The sequence below is a fragment of the Talpa europaea genome (genome assembly GCF_964194135.1).
Source record: "Talpa europaea genome assembly, chromosome: 7".
NCBI lineage: Eukaryota > Metazoa > Chordata > Mammalia > Eulipotyphla > Talpidae > Talpa > Talpa europaea.
This window is the reverse complement of record NC_140074.1, coordinates 32,653,396-32,669,635: the sequence shown is the minus strand read 5'-3', so window position 1 is coordinate 32,669,635 and position 16,240 is coordinate 32,653,396. Positions and strand designations below refer to the sequence as shown.

The following is a 16,240-nucleotide window of genomic DNA, read 5'->3' as shown; positions in this document are numbered from 1 at the left end:
TACATAAATACTCTCATCTAATGCTTACAAAAATTTTACAAGGTAATTTAATTGCCCTCATATTTCATGTAATTGTTACTACCTTTGCTTCAAAAGCTTCAGTAGTAATTACATAGTTAAAAAATGCCAACTACTTCCCAGAATATTTTTTAGTCTGCTACCATGCAATCCAACCTATTTACTAATCATTCCCCATTGGTCCTCTTAACCCATAATATTCCACTGAAACTGCCTTTTCAAAAAATTGAGATAGAATTGACATACAATACTGTATTTGTTTTAGGTACACACTATAATCATTTGATACATGTATATGCTATGAACTGACTATAATAAATTGTTAACTTCCATCACATTATCATTTTTTGGTGATAACTTTAAAGAACTATTCTCTCATCAGCTTTCAAATATACAATGTTATTAACACCTTTGTGCTTTTCTGACACTGAATCTTTGCAAGCCTGATTCTAAACAAAGTTTTAGTCCCAGCACAAAAGCTGCCTGTGAACCCTCTCCTGGAATCTCTTTGTTAAACTATTAGTTCCTTATTTCTCTGACATTTACTTTTAATGTTATATTTTTAGTGTTGAGGACAGGGATGGGATCTTGCTCATCTATGTTTTTTCTACATCTTTTGTATTAGGTAGTTCTCAATAAATATATACAGTTAACTTATATCTCTTTCAATTTTAAGATAATTATGCTTTGAATATGTTGATAATTACTTTGAGAATGATGTTGAAGATTATATACATAAAATACATTTTTGATTCTCTAGCATTTCTTCACATTTTGTTTCTGACATTCCGATTTTGTCTCCAAGTTAAACTATAATAATCTGAAATATGCCATGCCCTTCAGCTTTCTTGTTACCCTACTAAACGTCAAGTACCATGCTGTGCATAGTAAGTACTTACTGAATAAGTAAAAATACCTGGGACTGACAAGAGCTTTATAACGAGACTTCAGAGTCAGGTGATGGCAAAACAACTTCTGGAATGACGTAAGGTAAATTGTATATCACCTCCATATTATATTTTGGATGACTAAAATCACCACCAATTTCTTAACTCTTTAATATTAAAGATTTCTAAATTTACTATCAATAATGTACTATATTGAGTAAACATTTTCATTTATATTAGTGTACACATTATAGCCATGACTAATCATAAAACTATGTCAATTATTAAATACACCAATTCGAGGCTTGAAACAGAAAAAGAGATCTAAAAGGCTACTTTATAGATTATAGTATATTATACATTTACATTTACTATTACACTTATAGATGGCTTATATATATAAAATATATACAAAATTTTTTTCTAATCACAAAGAAAAAATATTTCCAGGCAACCTGCAGGAAATGAGAGGCAAGAGAAAAGCTAGCATATTAAAAGGAGGCTTAGTTAACTTCAGCATGTTTCCACTTAGCATTTAAAGTGATACTGAATATAGATATCCAAATGGCCTAATTCTATACTAAGGGTGGAAACATATCCTTCTAGTATCAACATGCCTTTCAAGTAGCATTGTGGAGACTTTTCTTCCTTTACATGAATGCCTTAATGGATGACCTTTAAAAAATACCTAATGATAACACTGGGCACAAAGAATTGAGGAATTTGACTTTGTACTCTTTGGCCAAGATACCAGAAATACATATGACCTACCAAATTGGAGACGAGGAAAAAGAATGAGGAATTTTTTTATTACATAAATCTATTAATTTATACAAATCTCTAGTAAAAATGGGGCATTCGTTTAAAAAGTATGCTAGAACTTTAATATAAATTACCTAGATTTCTTACTTATTCAACAAATGTATATTGAATGTCTACTATGTGCCAGCTACTGGAATGATGATGATGACAAATGACAAGGTCTCTCTTTAAGAAGGATGACAAGCATTAAATAACTGCATACAAATAATTTTATCACATAAGTGCTATGTTCTGCTCACTCTAAATAACTGCAACATCATGGAGGCAATGTAAAATGTAATGAGAACCTGTAACGAAATGTCAAGTCAAAGAGAACATATGCACAGACCTTAAGGTGTCTTGAACTTCTAGGTCCTAAAAGAAGAGTACAATGAACAAGAGTGAGAGTGGGTTGAAATGAAGCTGGAAGAGGTAAGCATTAAGTTTTAAGACAGTATAGGCTTCACTCTAAAAATTCACCAACTCACACAGAGTTCTGAAGGTCATATTAGGAGTTTAGATTTTAGAGTTAGGAAAGAAGTAGTGTAATTCATTTAGTTACTTCACTGGGAATAAAATTGGGCCATATGTAAGATATAAAGAAAGAGCTTATAAAATTATTTTTGAGACAGAAGAGTAACAGTTTTCTATTTTGTTTTAAAAGTTGATCACATAAATGCATTGAGTACTATGTACAATGCAATGCACTTCATACATCACTCATTTCCATTTGAAATCTGAGTTCCTCCTAAATTAGCAAGGGAAAGGAGGAATGTGACAATGCAGAAGATCACAGACCTCATTGGCAAAGTTACTGTGTTAGAGAATAAATAGGTTTCTGAGAGCCTTTTAGCAACTTTCCAGGAACATCCTAACTGTCCTCTTCACCTTGCTAACTAACTGCTAAATGTCAATGGAAGTCTTTAGACTTACTCATTTTTAACCACAAATTTTAACTCCATGTAATAAGGTTTAACAGTATCATTATAAATGAAAGGTGGATGAGTATACAGTCTTCCAAACAAGATAATGGATATAAAGATTCAGTAAGTATAAAATCTATCTTTTATTTAACATGAGGCATATTCTGAAATACCACAAAATCAAACCCTGAGAATTAGATGACTCATAAAAACTGCTTCACAATGGAATTAAGAATTGCTGTGTAATTAAAACAAAAAGGCAAAAATCATTGTAAATTGAAAGTGTCCACACTTGCTATTCTAAACTGAAAAAAGAATACATGCTTTAAAATATTATTTTTAAAATCAGACACTATAAACCAACACCTCAGTATAAAAGTAAACTTATCAGGGGCAAACTAGGTATTAGGTACATGGGGCCTCTCTGTACTATCATTACAGCTTTCTAAAATTATTTAAAAAAACTAAAAAATATTATGAACAGAGGCAAAATACATTAGTCTGAAAGAAGATCACTTATTTTGGTCAAAGTACACTGGTGGTTGATTAAGAGGGGAAAAAAGAAACCTACAGTGAAATTTTATAACAGAATTTCCATGTAAAATTATGGAAAAAGGATTTAAAGCATCAGGTTCAAATACTGGGTCAGCCACACCCTAACTGGGTGACCTTGGATATATCACTTACCCTTTCAAGAGTACTATGAAAACCAAATGAGATGTGAAAGTAAAGTTTGTAAACCATAAAGCCTTGTACAAATGCTAGCTATTGATTCAAATTTCCCAGTCTTATTTTTTTTGGTAAAGGACTATCTTCATTTTTATATCATATACTTTTAAAGGAAAAAGAACACACTCTAAAAATGCTATTCAAACAAAGAGATACAGCAACTCAGTTTATTACATGCAGATTCTTCTGCATTGTTGCTAACAGTTCACTGGTCCAAAATTACTAAAATACTTAAAAAACTATACATTATGTAAACAAAACATAAATAAGACAGCATAGTTCTTTGTACATATAGTTTAGTACAAGTTGTAAGGGTTAGGGATATGTACAATTTTACACCATGGACTGCATTTTCACAATGCATAAATATATATATATATATTTACAGAAACAAAAATAAGATTTCACTAATGACACAAAATACCATATCATAGATACGCTGCAATAGTCCAAATTCAAGAAATGTGTCAATGCAAGTGTGCAAAAGGCTAGCTTACTCCAAACTAGTCAAACTTGACTTTATGTTATACAGACAGGTAAATCCTGACCATCTATTTTAAACAATCTTTGAAAACATATTCATACCAATGAGTGAAATGGAACATATTTTCCCCTCCCCAAGAAAACAAAGCCTTGCTGCAAGCTAATGAAAAGATACATTAACACACACACACACACACACACACACACACACAACTATGTATAGTATGTTTTCAACAGTATAATAAACAGTTAAAACTTATGGGAATCAAAACAATGCCCCATTATTTAAAAACTGGCTCCTTTAGTCTAAATTCAAGATGCAGCTGTGTCAGGCTTCTCTAAGCCAGATGACTGAAAAGCAGGGAAGACAGAGGCAGGATTTCGACTGGCAGATACGACAATGTGAGAAAGAGATGAAGAGAGTGAAGAAACCTGAGATGCTGGGGTATTTATGGTATTTAAGATGGCTCCTTCTGGGCTGACCAACAATTTTTTGACAGATGTGTCCAAATGAAATACTGAAGTGCTACTTGGCAGTGGAGGATTACTTGAGCAAATGGCAGAAACCAAAGATGTCTTAGCCAAAAGAGTAGCTGGAGGAGACTTAATTACAGAAGTCAATGACACTGTTGGTGTAGGAGGTGGAACAGAATCTTTAACAGTTGTGTTTACAATTTGTGGTGTTGTATGCACTGTGGGTAGAGAACTTGCATTCCCAAGAGAGTTTACAATTTTTGTAGAGCTTCTTAGAGAATGTTTTACAGGTAGTCCACTTAAAGTATTATTTGATGCTAGTGTGATCTTCGGGGCAGGGTTATCTATGGGTGTAGGCTGAATGCCTTGAGCATTGTTAAGAACTAAGGGAGGTCCATATTTTGGGTTAGATGATATAAGAAGAACATGGCTACCAGCTCCAAGACCTTGTGGTGGGACAATAAACCGGGTTCCATTAATCATGATCTGAGTACCAGGTGCCAAAGGTGTACTGGTGTTGATCACTATTTTTTGCTGAATGTAATGTTCACTGAACTGACCCCCTACTACATTAGTTACATTTGATGGTGCTGTAGCAGTGTGAATGGCAGAGCCACCTGGAGCAGAATTGTAACTAGGGGTTGATTTTACTAAAGCAGGAGACATTTGCTGGTTTGGCAGAGATGCATAATTAGAAATATTAATTATTTTACCTGGACTTGGTGAGAGGGATGGCAATTCAGTCTGAGGTTTATTTGTGTTTACATTAGTTGGCACTGTAGCTGAAACCCCTGGTGACTGAAACTGGACAGAAGTCCGCGATTGTCTTTTAGAAAGAGATACAGAACGTGTGGCTCCTGGTACTGTTGCCACATGTGGAACTGTGTTGATTATTTTTGGGGATACAGTCACAGGTGTAGACAAGGCAACAGTAACAGGGATTTGCAAAGCTGATGTTAAACATTTAGGAGACACTGTTGGTTGTGTAGTTGAAATCAGAACAGATGATGCAAGATGTCCTGTTTTCACAGTTGATATGGCCACAGTGTTTCCGAGATTTGATGTGCAAAGTCTATTTGACAAAATAGGCATAATTCGTGAAGAGGTATCATTTCCACTCACTAAAACAGGAGGTCGTGTCCCCACTGAAGCAGAAGTTGAAGTCACTGAAAGAGAACCCAAAGATACATTTGTTCCTGTTACTGAAAACATGTTTACTGCTCTTGCTGCAGAAACCACTGATTCATTAACAGGAGTAATATTCTGACTCACAAAATCTGAGTTTACTGGAATTGAATTACCATTTGTTGACAATGGCAAAACATAGCCCTTGGTACTTTTTTCTTCTCCTTTTGAAGTTACATTTTGCAATATGTTAATTGATGGCATAGTTGGCACACTGCCTGAAGAATTTACAATAGCTTGACCTATGTTTAGTCCAATTTTCACATCTTTTATCTGAGACACAGTTGGTGACGAATTTATTTTTATTGGCGCTCCCACTGTAGATGGAATTAGTACTATCTGGGGTTGCTCTGGAGTCTTAACATACGATTTATTTAAGGGAGGAGGAAGAGTTTGTTTCAATGATTCTGCCACAATAGTTGGGGTTGAAGTGCCACTGGGAATAGGAGCATTAATAAAAACTAGTTTCTGGGAAGAAACACCTGTAGATGTTGGTGCAGGTGTCACATTAATTGTAGTTCCACTGCCAGGAGAAAGAATAGATGGGGCTGACACCAGCATAAGTTTCTGAACTGGTGTACCACTGATTACATCTCCATTTGTTGCTGCTGTTGTTTCTGATCCTGTAACAGGGTAACTTTTTGTGATATAATCTACTTGTTGCTGTTTAGTTGGAGTATGAATAACATTTGCATTGGTTTGTCCAAAATTTCCTGCTGATAAGCTGATTACACTTACTGAACTATTTGTTGTTGATGGTAGTAGAGTGCTAGAAGAAACAGAAGACTTTAAGGGAGAAGAGGACATGTGGGAAGTTTTATCTACTATGTGTCCCAAATTACCACTGCAGGAAGGCTGGCCTAATGAAAGATTGAGATTTTTCCCAAAGGATGGAGTAAAGCCAGGTGGAATGGAAACAGAAGTTGGTGTTTGGCCAAAGGGTGGGAGACTAGATGTAATAGTTGTTCCAGCTACTGGTGAAAAAGAAGAGGACGATGAAGTTGTTGATTTTGGCACTAGAAATGCCTGAAGTTGAGGAGCAAAAGTGAAAACTGAACTTGAAGATAAACTGTTGGGTGAACTTTGATCTGGGTTGGTTTGTACTTTTACAACTCCGGTGTTCCCACCTCGTGTCCTAACAAGAATTGACTGTGAGTCTCTTATACACACAGTTTTCAGTTCTTGCTTTGCTTCAGAAGAATCAGCGGTTTGTTGTGCAAAACAGTTGAGGGAACTACCAGGATTTGAAGCTCCACTTAGTGTTGTTGGTGATAACAGAGGCTGAACTGTTGAGGAAATGGTGGGTGAGGCAATGGGCTGGGGGAATGTAGATGCTGAAACTGCATTCTTGATTTTTTCTGCCTCACTCTGGTTAGATATAACTGATGGTGTTAGTAAATTACTTATGGAGGTTACAGGTGACAAAGGCTGTGGTCTAGTACTACTCACATTTGACAAAGGTGTAACTGTCTTATTGAAAACTGTATTTGGTAGTTGAGTAGAAACAGTTCCTGTTGAGTTGACAAGAACTGATGCTAAAGAAGAGTTTACATTTGATGTCTGTGGAAAAGATGAACTATGTTGTTCTGTACCTTTTTGTTGAAGTAGTGGTATTTCTTTTGCAACTGCTTTTCCTTCCTTGTGCTGGATCACAAAATTTTTAGGTAGAATGAGAACCTGCTGCATAACTTTTTCTCCTGTTTTAGAATCCAGCACAGGTTGCATCTGAATCTTTACGGAGCTGTTATGAAGATCTATGGGCAACCACTGACCAGAGGGCATTTTGTATACCATCTGTAAAGGACCTTTTGTATTGGTATGGCAGGTCAGTGCTGGTTTTATGGGACTTGCTTCTGAAGGAGATATAATTGGTTTTTCCACAGCAGGAGCACTCCTACTTGTGGACGAGGGCAGTTGATTTGTTAAGGTCACTTTGTTCCCAGTATTCTTCGCAAGCAATGCCTGAATAGGTTTGGTCCCTTTCTGGAGAGTAGATGATGGAGTTGAATCCACAGAGGCAAGTGATTCTGGAAAAAGTGCCTCTACACGCTTTGATTCATTTAAACAATCAATCTGCATATCACTTTCTACATTCTCAACTGGTGTCTCATTTGTGCTTAACTTTACTTTCTTCCTTGGGGAAAGCTCTTTCTCTTTTGTGCTATCATCCAGAAAACTCATTTGTTTGGACGGTCTTTTAAGTGTTTTAGGCAGTGTCTTCAGGACATCTTTAGAAGGTAATTCCTTTTTCAATAACTTGCTTCTGGCCATAGGAAAATCTATTTCTGACAATTTCATATCATCTGAAAATTATAAAAAACAAGTAATTTGTTTATATAAAACCACAACAGAATAGCAGTAAGACCAATTATAAAAAGGAATATCAATCTTTCAACTGGCAATTAATTAAATCTATAGTGTGATTCAAAAGTCTACCATTTATGGAGATAAAGGTAAAGTGACCTTTGACTTGGTAACCTTAACTGTTCATATATCATAATTATTCCCAAGAACAACTATTATTAATAAGAAAATAATTTTCTTGTTAAATTCTCTAATTCTGCTGTGAATACAAGTGCAAAAGGGAATTTTACATTTCTTAAAGAAATACTCAAACCAGCAATTAAGGTTCATAATTTTGATTTGAAAAGGAACCTAATCTGATTAAGTACTTTATTTTTCTTTCACTCTTTAAATGCGGGGGTGGTGGATGGGTCTTCCCAGTGGCCTAAGTCAATGGGAAGTCAGCAAACAGGGCACCATGATTATTACTCATATAAGTGAGCAGGGTGGAGAAATGGGAAAGGGTATCTGAAGGGGCAAAAGGAAGATTATCTAGTACATGCACACAAAAAGATGCTCTGCATATATATGTAACAACTACCCATTTTTCAGGAATATAGTCTTCATTAATCATTAAAATGTGAGAAGATGCCCCAGATTTATGATGACTCTTTTAGAGTATTACATAGGATCCCCTGAACTTAATGTGTACATTACCAATGACTTTTTATACTTTGAGAGTAAATATATAATCCAGATACTAAGATATTAAAATGGTTATGTTGTAATTCTTGATTTGGACAAAAAACAAAAAATCTTCACTGTATTATAGATTTGCCAAATTCCATTTAAAGCACACATCAGAAACAGTGCTTCAAAAATAGCAATAATAAAAAGAAGAGAATAAATTTACTTCAAAGGGATTGCAGATCAAGGATGAGTCTGTAAAGAGCAACGGCATGCTTGTAAGTCTGGAGTCAGGCACTATTTTCTAAGAGACTCTTAGAAATACTAATGTTATAATGATGACAAAAGGACATAATACACCTGAAAAACATACCAGATTTGCCCAACCTATATTTTTCATTAACCAGATTATCCTTTATCTCCACAAGAGAAGATTTAAATATCTCTTTGCGCTTTCAGTTGTGATTTAGAGAAATTTTAATGCCTACCTGAATCAAAGTGATCCTTCTCCAGGATAGCGAAAGATTCTGTCAAGTCTACAGACTTACTAACTTCTAGCTTAGGAGATTCTTTTTCAGGATCTCCTTCACTTTCTTCAGTAGTCCACAGTTCTCTAGTAAATATATCATGATCAGGCTGTCTTCTAAAATCATCATAGTCTTTCTTTAGGCGGCTCCTGAAATAAAATGTCCAATGTAACAAAGTAACACACATATATTAAACTCTTGGAAGCTAAACTAAATATTAACATTTTAAAGTATGTATCAAAATATTTTCAATTAAGTTACTGAAAACTATGTTTTAATCTCAAGTATGTCTAAGTGTTCACTAAGTCTTGCCAGTAATTATGGTTCACGACAACAAAACCCAGGTTGTAGGCATAAGAAATGTAAAAGGATTATATCTGCAATTTCAGAATGAAGTATTTGAACATACCATCAATTTGCCATTCTAAAGGCTTAGATTTTTTAAAAAGGTTTTTCTTCAAAGTTGCACTGACGGAAATGTTTGAAAATCTTAAATTACTGATAATAATATATTTAAAATATGAAAAAAATTAAAATTCTAAAATATTGTATTTTTACAGAGTAATAAACAAAAAATGCAGCCTTTAATCCTGACTGTAACCATGTCTAAACTTTTGAATCTTGCTAGAAATTTTTATTTAAATATAAGGAAAGGAAGCTGAAAAGTAATCTTTCAAAGATTCCACATACAAATATAACTGCCTATACGAAACTATGGGAAGATGGAAACATTTCTAAATGATTATATGATATTTTAGATACTCTTTATTATACCTTTTGCTTTCAAGTTTATCCTCAAGTTTTTTGTTTAAAAAATCTGACTATATGTTTTCCAATTTATTTTTGCTAAAACTTCCTATTTGCATATACTGTAGCTTAAGTCTCATCTGTCACCTAAAAATGTACTAAGACTTTGGGCAAATTCCTTAAACTTTCTAAGCATCAGTTTACTTATTGGTACAATAGGGAAAATAATAGTTCTTACCTAATAGTGTATGTCACCTAAATATTCAACTAATGAAAGTTTGTTGAAAAAACTCACTTTGTTTGAAATTATTGCTTAATTTATGGAGGGCTATTAAGACACTAGAATGGATTAACAAAGGATAATAGCAAAATGAATTCTTTTAAGAGTAGAAAGGAGAAATATCTACATGGAGGTAGAATGACATTTCTTCCTTCTGAGCCTTCTCAGTCTTAGCTGATAACTTTGTTTCTTATTTCTGGGAAAATGGAAGTAATCAGAGAATCATAAGAACATCTCTCTATCAAATATTCTGTCTTTTGCATAAGTGGAGGGGTTAGCTTAGATAGGAAGGTAGAAATATGAATACAAATAAAATATGAATACAAATAAAGGTCTTAAGTTGCAACTGAGTTGTGAATATGTGGAAGTTCTAGTTGCTTAATTTTCCCTGAAATAAGAACAAGGCCTTTAATTTGTTTTCATGGCACTACCTTTTTTCTTGGTTATCTTGTTATCTTACACAACATTCCTTTTTAAATCTGTCCTGCTTAGTCCTACTCATCTCTACCATCTCTAAATGTTGGCCTTTCTGAAGTTCAATCTGTCTTCATCTATTCTTACAGATTAGGTGATTTCTAGTAATCTCATGACTTAAACATAATCTTTACCTGATAACTTCCAAACGTACATCTTTAGCCTGGCTTTTCCCTTGAGCTGGGAATCAGATACTAAACTGCTTTCTCAGTAACTGCAACTAGGTATCTAAAGAACATCTAACTGAACAAGTTGAAATTCAAACTGCTAAATCCTCACCCCTTCAGCCCCAATCTGGTTCTCCTTAAGTTTCCCCTATATCAAACTCTACCAATCCAACTTTCAAGAAACATCCAAAATACTGGTTTCCAGAACATAGTATTATCTTCTGCATACGGCCCTGGCTAAAGTCATTTTATATTTTGCTTGGATTATTAACGTAGTATAAATGATTTCCCTGTTTTCACCTCTGACCCATTAATCTCAACACAGCAGGCAGAGTGAGTGTTTTAAACAAGTAAGATCATGTCCCTCCTCTGCTTAAAACCCTTAAATGTGTCTTATCTCACTACAGCAAAAAGTGAAAATCCTTAAAACTCACTTAGCTCTGGGTAGCTCTTTGCATTCTTCTAAATGCCAAACATGTTTTCAACCTTAAGGTTTTGCTTTATTTCCCTCAGATATTTACTTGGTTCACCCCTTCCTTTCCTTCAGATATTTGTTCAAACATTAATTCATCAGGAAAGTTTCTCTGACAACTGGCAAAAGAGCAATCATTATCTCCTACAAATGAATCATTTGCTTTTCTCCTTACCTTGCTTTATTTTTCTTCACAGCACTTACTACTATTTGACATGAGTCTGTCTGCTTCTTCCAGAAGAATGTAAGCCACAGTTAAAGTTAGAAATTAGTAATAGAAGGGTAACTACAAAATCCTTAAACTAGAGAAATTGACCAAGTGTGAAAATTAACAAAATACTCTTAAACATTGGATCAAAGAACAAATCATAAGGAAATTGGAAAATACTTCATAGAAATGAAAATACAGCATGTCAAAACTTATAGGATACAGTGAACACTCGCTAAGGGGAAAAATTATAGCTATAAATGTTTACATTAAAAAATAAGAAAAATCTTGAAGCTGTAATCTAACTTTATAAGGAAATAGAAAAAGAAAATCAACTAAACCCAAAGCAATCAGGACAGAAATAAAGATTTCATTAGAAATTAATGAAAGAGCAGAAAACAAAAGAGAAAAATCAATGAAACCAAAAGTTTGTTTTTTGAAAGGGTCAACAATATTGACAGACCTTTACCTAGATGGACTAATAAAAAAGGGACAAGACTCAAATTTCAAATTATCAAAATTACAAATGAAATGTGAGGCAATTACTACTGATTCTAGACAAACAGAAAGGATTACAGGAGGACAATAAATAATTGTATCTTGACCATTTAAGTATCCTGGATGAAATAACAAACTTCTAGGAACATAAAACCTATCAAGATTAAATCACCAGAAAATAAAATACATCTAAAACTAGTAAAGTGATAATCAAAATCTCTCAACAAAGAGACCTTAAGGTTTACTAGTGAATTCTACCAAGCATTCTCAACTTTTTCAAAAATTTGAGGAGAAAGAAATAATAACTATTCTTTGAGTCTAGAATTACCCTCATACCTGTAGGTCAGACCAAGATACTACAAGAAAGCTATAGACCAGTATTTCTTATGAACATTGATACAAAATATCCTCAACAAAACATAAGCAAGCTGAATTCAGCAGCATATTAAAAGAATTCTTCATTTAACGAGGAAAGGGCAGTCTTTTCAACAACTGGTATTAGAAGAAAATATTTGCCAATTGCGTATCTGATAAGGGATTAATATCTAGAATAAAGAATTTCTAAAACTTAACAACAACAAAAAACAAACAAGCTGATTCATACATGTGCAAAAGACCTGAATATTTCTCCAAAGATACACAAATGTCAATAAGCACATGAAAAAAACAATACCATTGATCATTAGGAAATACAAATCAAAACTACAATGATACTACTTCATATCCATTAGAATGACTAATATTAAAAAAAAAATAAACCCACAAATGTTGGTGAGATGTGGAAAGGTCAGAAACTTTGTGCACTGTTGGGAATGTAATATTTTGTAGGCACTATGGAAAATAGTGAGGAACAGTGGTTCCTCAAAAGTGAAAACATAAAAGAGTTATCCCTGACCCAGCAATTCCACTTCTAGGTATATACCCCAAAAATTAAAAGCAAGATTTTGAAAGAGATATTTATACACCATGTTTATAAGGCAGCACTATTCATTATAGCTAAAACATCAAAGTCACCCAAATGTTCATGTATAGAGGACTGGAAAAGTAAACTTTGACACATATGTAGGATGGAATATTATTCAGCCTCATAAAGAAAGGGAATTCTAACATATGCTGCAACATGGATAAACCTTAAGAACACTATGCTAAGTGAAATAAACCAGTCACGAAAAGACAATTGTATTATTCCACTTACATAAAGTATTTATTTATAGTTTTTTACATGAAATATTTAGAGTAGTGAAAACACACTAAGAGGTCAGGGTGGGGGGAGAATAGGGAATTATTATTGAGTAGATTCAATTTAATAGTTTCAGTTGTATAAGATGAAAAGAATGCTGGAGATGATGGAATAATTGTAACAACATTTTCAATATATTTAATATCACTGAACTGCATACTTAAAACTGGGTTATGATGATAAATTTGGTTTGTTCATCTTACCACAATGAAAAAAAAGAAAACAGGAAAAAAAAGAATGTAAGTTACAGAGAAGGGGTTTTGTATTTCAACTACTTTATCGAGGTTTAGGAAATGCTTTACATGTAGTAGACACTCAAAAATATCTGTTGCATTACAAGTCCATGAAAAACTACTAAATAATTCCAGAGTAAGAGCTCTGAAATAACTAAAAGAGTACAAAGTTTGAATTACCTGTTTCTTTGAAAAGCTTTCATTAACTTTGGTTCCCATGGCAGCAATTCATTTAAAAGGCGTATCAATGTACTATGCAACTCTCTTACAGCTTGCCTCCGATGATACCACTTGCCCTAAAAACATAATTTTGAAAGTAAATCCCATAGACTTACTAAAAGTCTAAAATGAATATCAAAACCTTATTTCCTGAGTAAATACCCAATACCCATCAATTAAATATCTTTTTTCAGAAAGCTGCAGAAAGGGGGAAATTTCCTGTAATAAAGTTTATTTGATTTAAAGATTCCCAATTCAAAAGGAGAAATCTAGAATCTATTTAATCAAACAAGGAAGCAAAAATTTCAGCAAGTATTAATTGGATCAACTGTAAATATACTAACGAATCATTTCAAATACATGTAAAAGCACAAACATTTATATAATTTATTAAATATGTTAATGATATCACTCTCTCTGTAAAGGTTTTATTTTTCTAAAGGGGGGAAAGAGAGTTGGTATTGTTATTATATCCAAAAGTAGTCTTCAGCAAACTTCCTTAGGAAATTTTACAATGATTTTATTTAAAAATATTTCAGCACAGAAAGCAAACAAGTGGTTATCATTTTCAATACAATAATGCTACACTAAGTTAATTATTACTGACACCCCCTCCATTTGCTAAGTATTATCCTAAGTATTTCATTTATTTACCAGGCGGGGGAGGGTAAAAGATGGGAAGAGAAAGGTGGAGAGGGAGAAGATGTTGCTGAACATGAGAGTACACACCTGCTTTAGCAGCTATGGAAACTCTTCTGAGGTGTGTGCATTTTTAGTCTCACTTAATAAATGAAACTGAGTCAGAGATGACTTCTTTAAGATCTATGATGAACCCAGATCTCCCTGATGCTGAATTCCAAGTTCTCAGAACCATAGCAAATATTATAACTTAGAACTCTTAAAAACTATCACAAGAATTTTATTTGACATAGGTTGTAAGACTTCTAGTAAAGATACATTTCACCAGTACTCATAAAATTACCTGAATACCATAGGAAGTGTAAGGTTATAGAAGTTATGTTTCTATCTAGCAAATTCAGATTTCTCCGCAATATTAGCATACATCTATCAACACTACCATCATTGTCATTTATTGCTATATAATTATGTTGTATTTCTTTTGGATACAGCTTTGAGATATAATTTATATGCCATACAGTCTACAGGTTTCCTTTCTTTTATAACAAAAGACACAATAACAAATGCTGTGGATCATATTTAATACGCATAAAATTAGACTTCATTCAAAAGCAACTGAGTCAATTTACACATATATAGAACATGAAGGCTTAATTAAAACCTACTGCTCCCTGGAGTAAAATGTATTGTAAATTAGGCAAAAATTTCCAGATACAGATATACCTACATATCTGTCTCCTTCAACATATTGGGTCATAGAAATTTTAGTCACATAAAAAAACCTCTATGACTAATAATATAGTTCCTATTTTCCCCAAAATTTGTGTTTTAAATCAACATGATGTTTATCCATATAAAAATAAACATTTCCAACACTGAGGCTTTTATATTTTGGAAGGAGAATTGTTTATTAGAAGAGAAGGAATATGGGGATTACATATGCAGGTGCACATAATATGGATCCTAGGCTTACTGATTGTTGTGTCAGCTTGTAACAAATCATAGTATTACTAAAAAAAAATTTCAAGAAAAGTATTTTTTTAAAAAGTATTTCATTTAATATACTAACCCGGACAGACCTTTTGTCAAATGTTTTCTGAAGGTAAACACAGGGCCTGACCTAATAGTTATACTTCAGAAGTTTACTTCTCTTAAAGAAAAGTTAGGAGATGGTATAAAGTATTCTAACCCATGACAAACAAAACCATTAAACGATAAACAATAAAAGTGAACATGAAATAACATTCATCTTGGGAAATCTGATGAAGATGAAGAAAAGGCAGAATGATAGTCACTCTAACTTCTTTGTGGGATGAGGTAGGGTTTTGTTACAATAAAAAATCAAAAATCAATATATGAAAAGATGAGAGTAGAAGTAAATTTATCCTAAAGAGAGTAAAAAAAGGAAAGATAAGGAAAGGTGTCAGGTGAAGATACGGAGAACATCCTTTTTGTGGTATAACTGGAAATGGGTAAGGAGCACCAGGCATGCAGAATCCCTTTAAACTGAGGGTTTTATGGGGAAGACTGACAGACGCAGTTCACCTGGGCATACGGTTGCTGTGTGGACTAGTGTGCTGGTGATAGGGTGGGGAATGCAGAAAAATCAGCAGTGTTACTGAACCTTAGGACTAGTAGATGAGGCACAGAAAAGGAGACTGTATAGTTGAATGCTGTTCTCTCAAAATATTTTGTCTCTCTCCTAAATCACAACCTGGACTTTTATAGAAAGGAATGTAAAAAAGATTAGGAAGATTTTACCTTTTGGTTCTATTTTGGTTACTAAGTTTTAATCAATACCCAGAAAACACATAACTTAACTAGGTGACTGTATACCATGAAGGGGTCATAAATAACGGAGAACAGATTTCTAACTTTCATGTAAGTCTGTGTCACCTGCTGATCTGTTGGAAATTAAATCAAAGGGCTTTCTAATTTTATATGTTTTTTGGCTATTCCCTTTCTATGGCATATTCTCAACTTTATGTGGCATATGGGGTAGTGATGGTAGAAAATGTCTATTTAACCATTCTGTATTTGGAAACATATGAAAGCCTATTATTATA

At 33.6% G+C, this 16,240-nt stretch overlaps 1 protein-coding gene across 1 annotated transcript in view; it reads right to left on the bottom strand.

The window, feature by feature from the left end:
- Positions 1-4,153: 4,153 nt before the first annotated feature.
- BRD10 (bromodomain containing 10) overlaps positions 4,154-16,240 on the bottom strand; it is a gene marked incomplete at both ends in the record, with an annotated part of 89,919 nt that continues 77,832 nt past the window's right edge. Inside the window, 3 exons of the mRNA XM_084239018.1 lie at positions 4,154-7,803; positions 8,959-9,146; positions 13,497-13,612. Coding sequence (XP_084095144.1) covers positions 4,154-7,803; positions 8,959-9,146; positions 13,497-13,612 — 3,954 coding nt within the window. The remainder of the gene's footprint in view (positions 7,804-8,958; positions 9,147-13,496; positions 13,613-16,240) is intronic.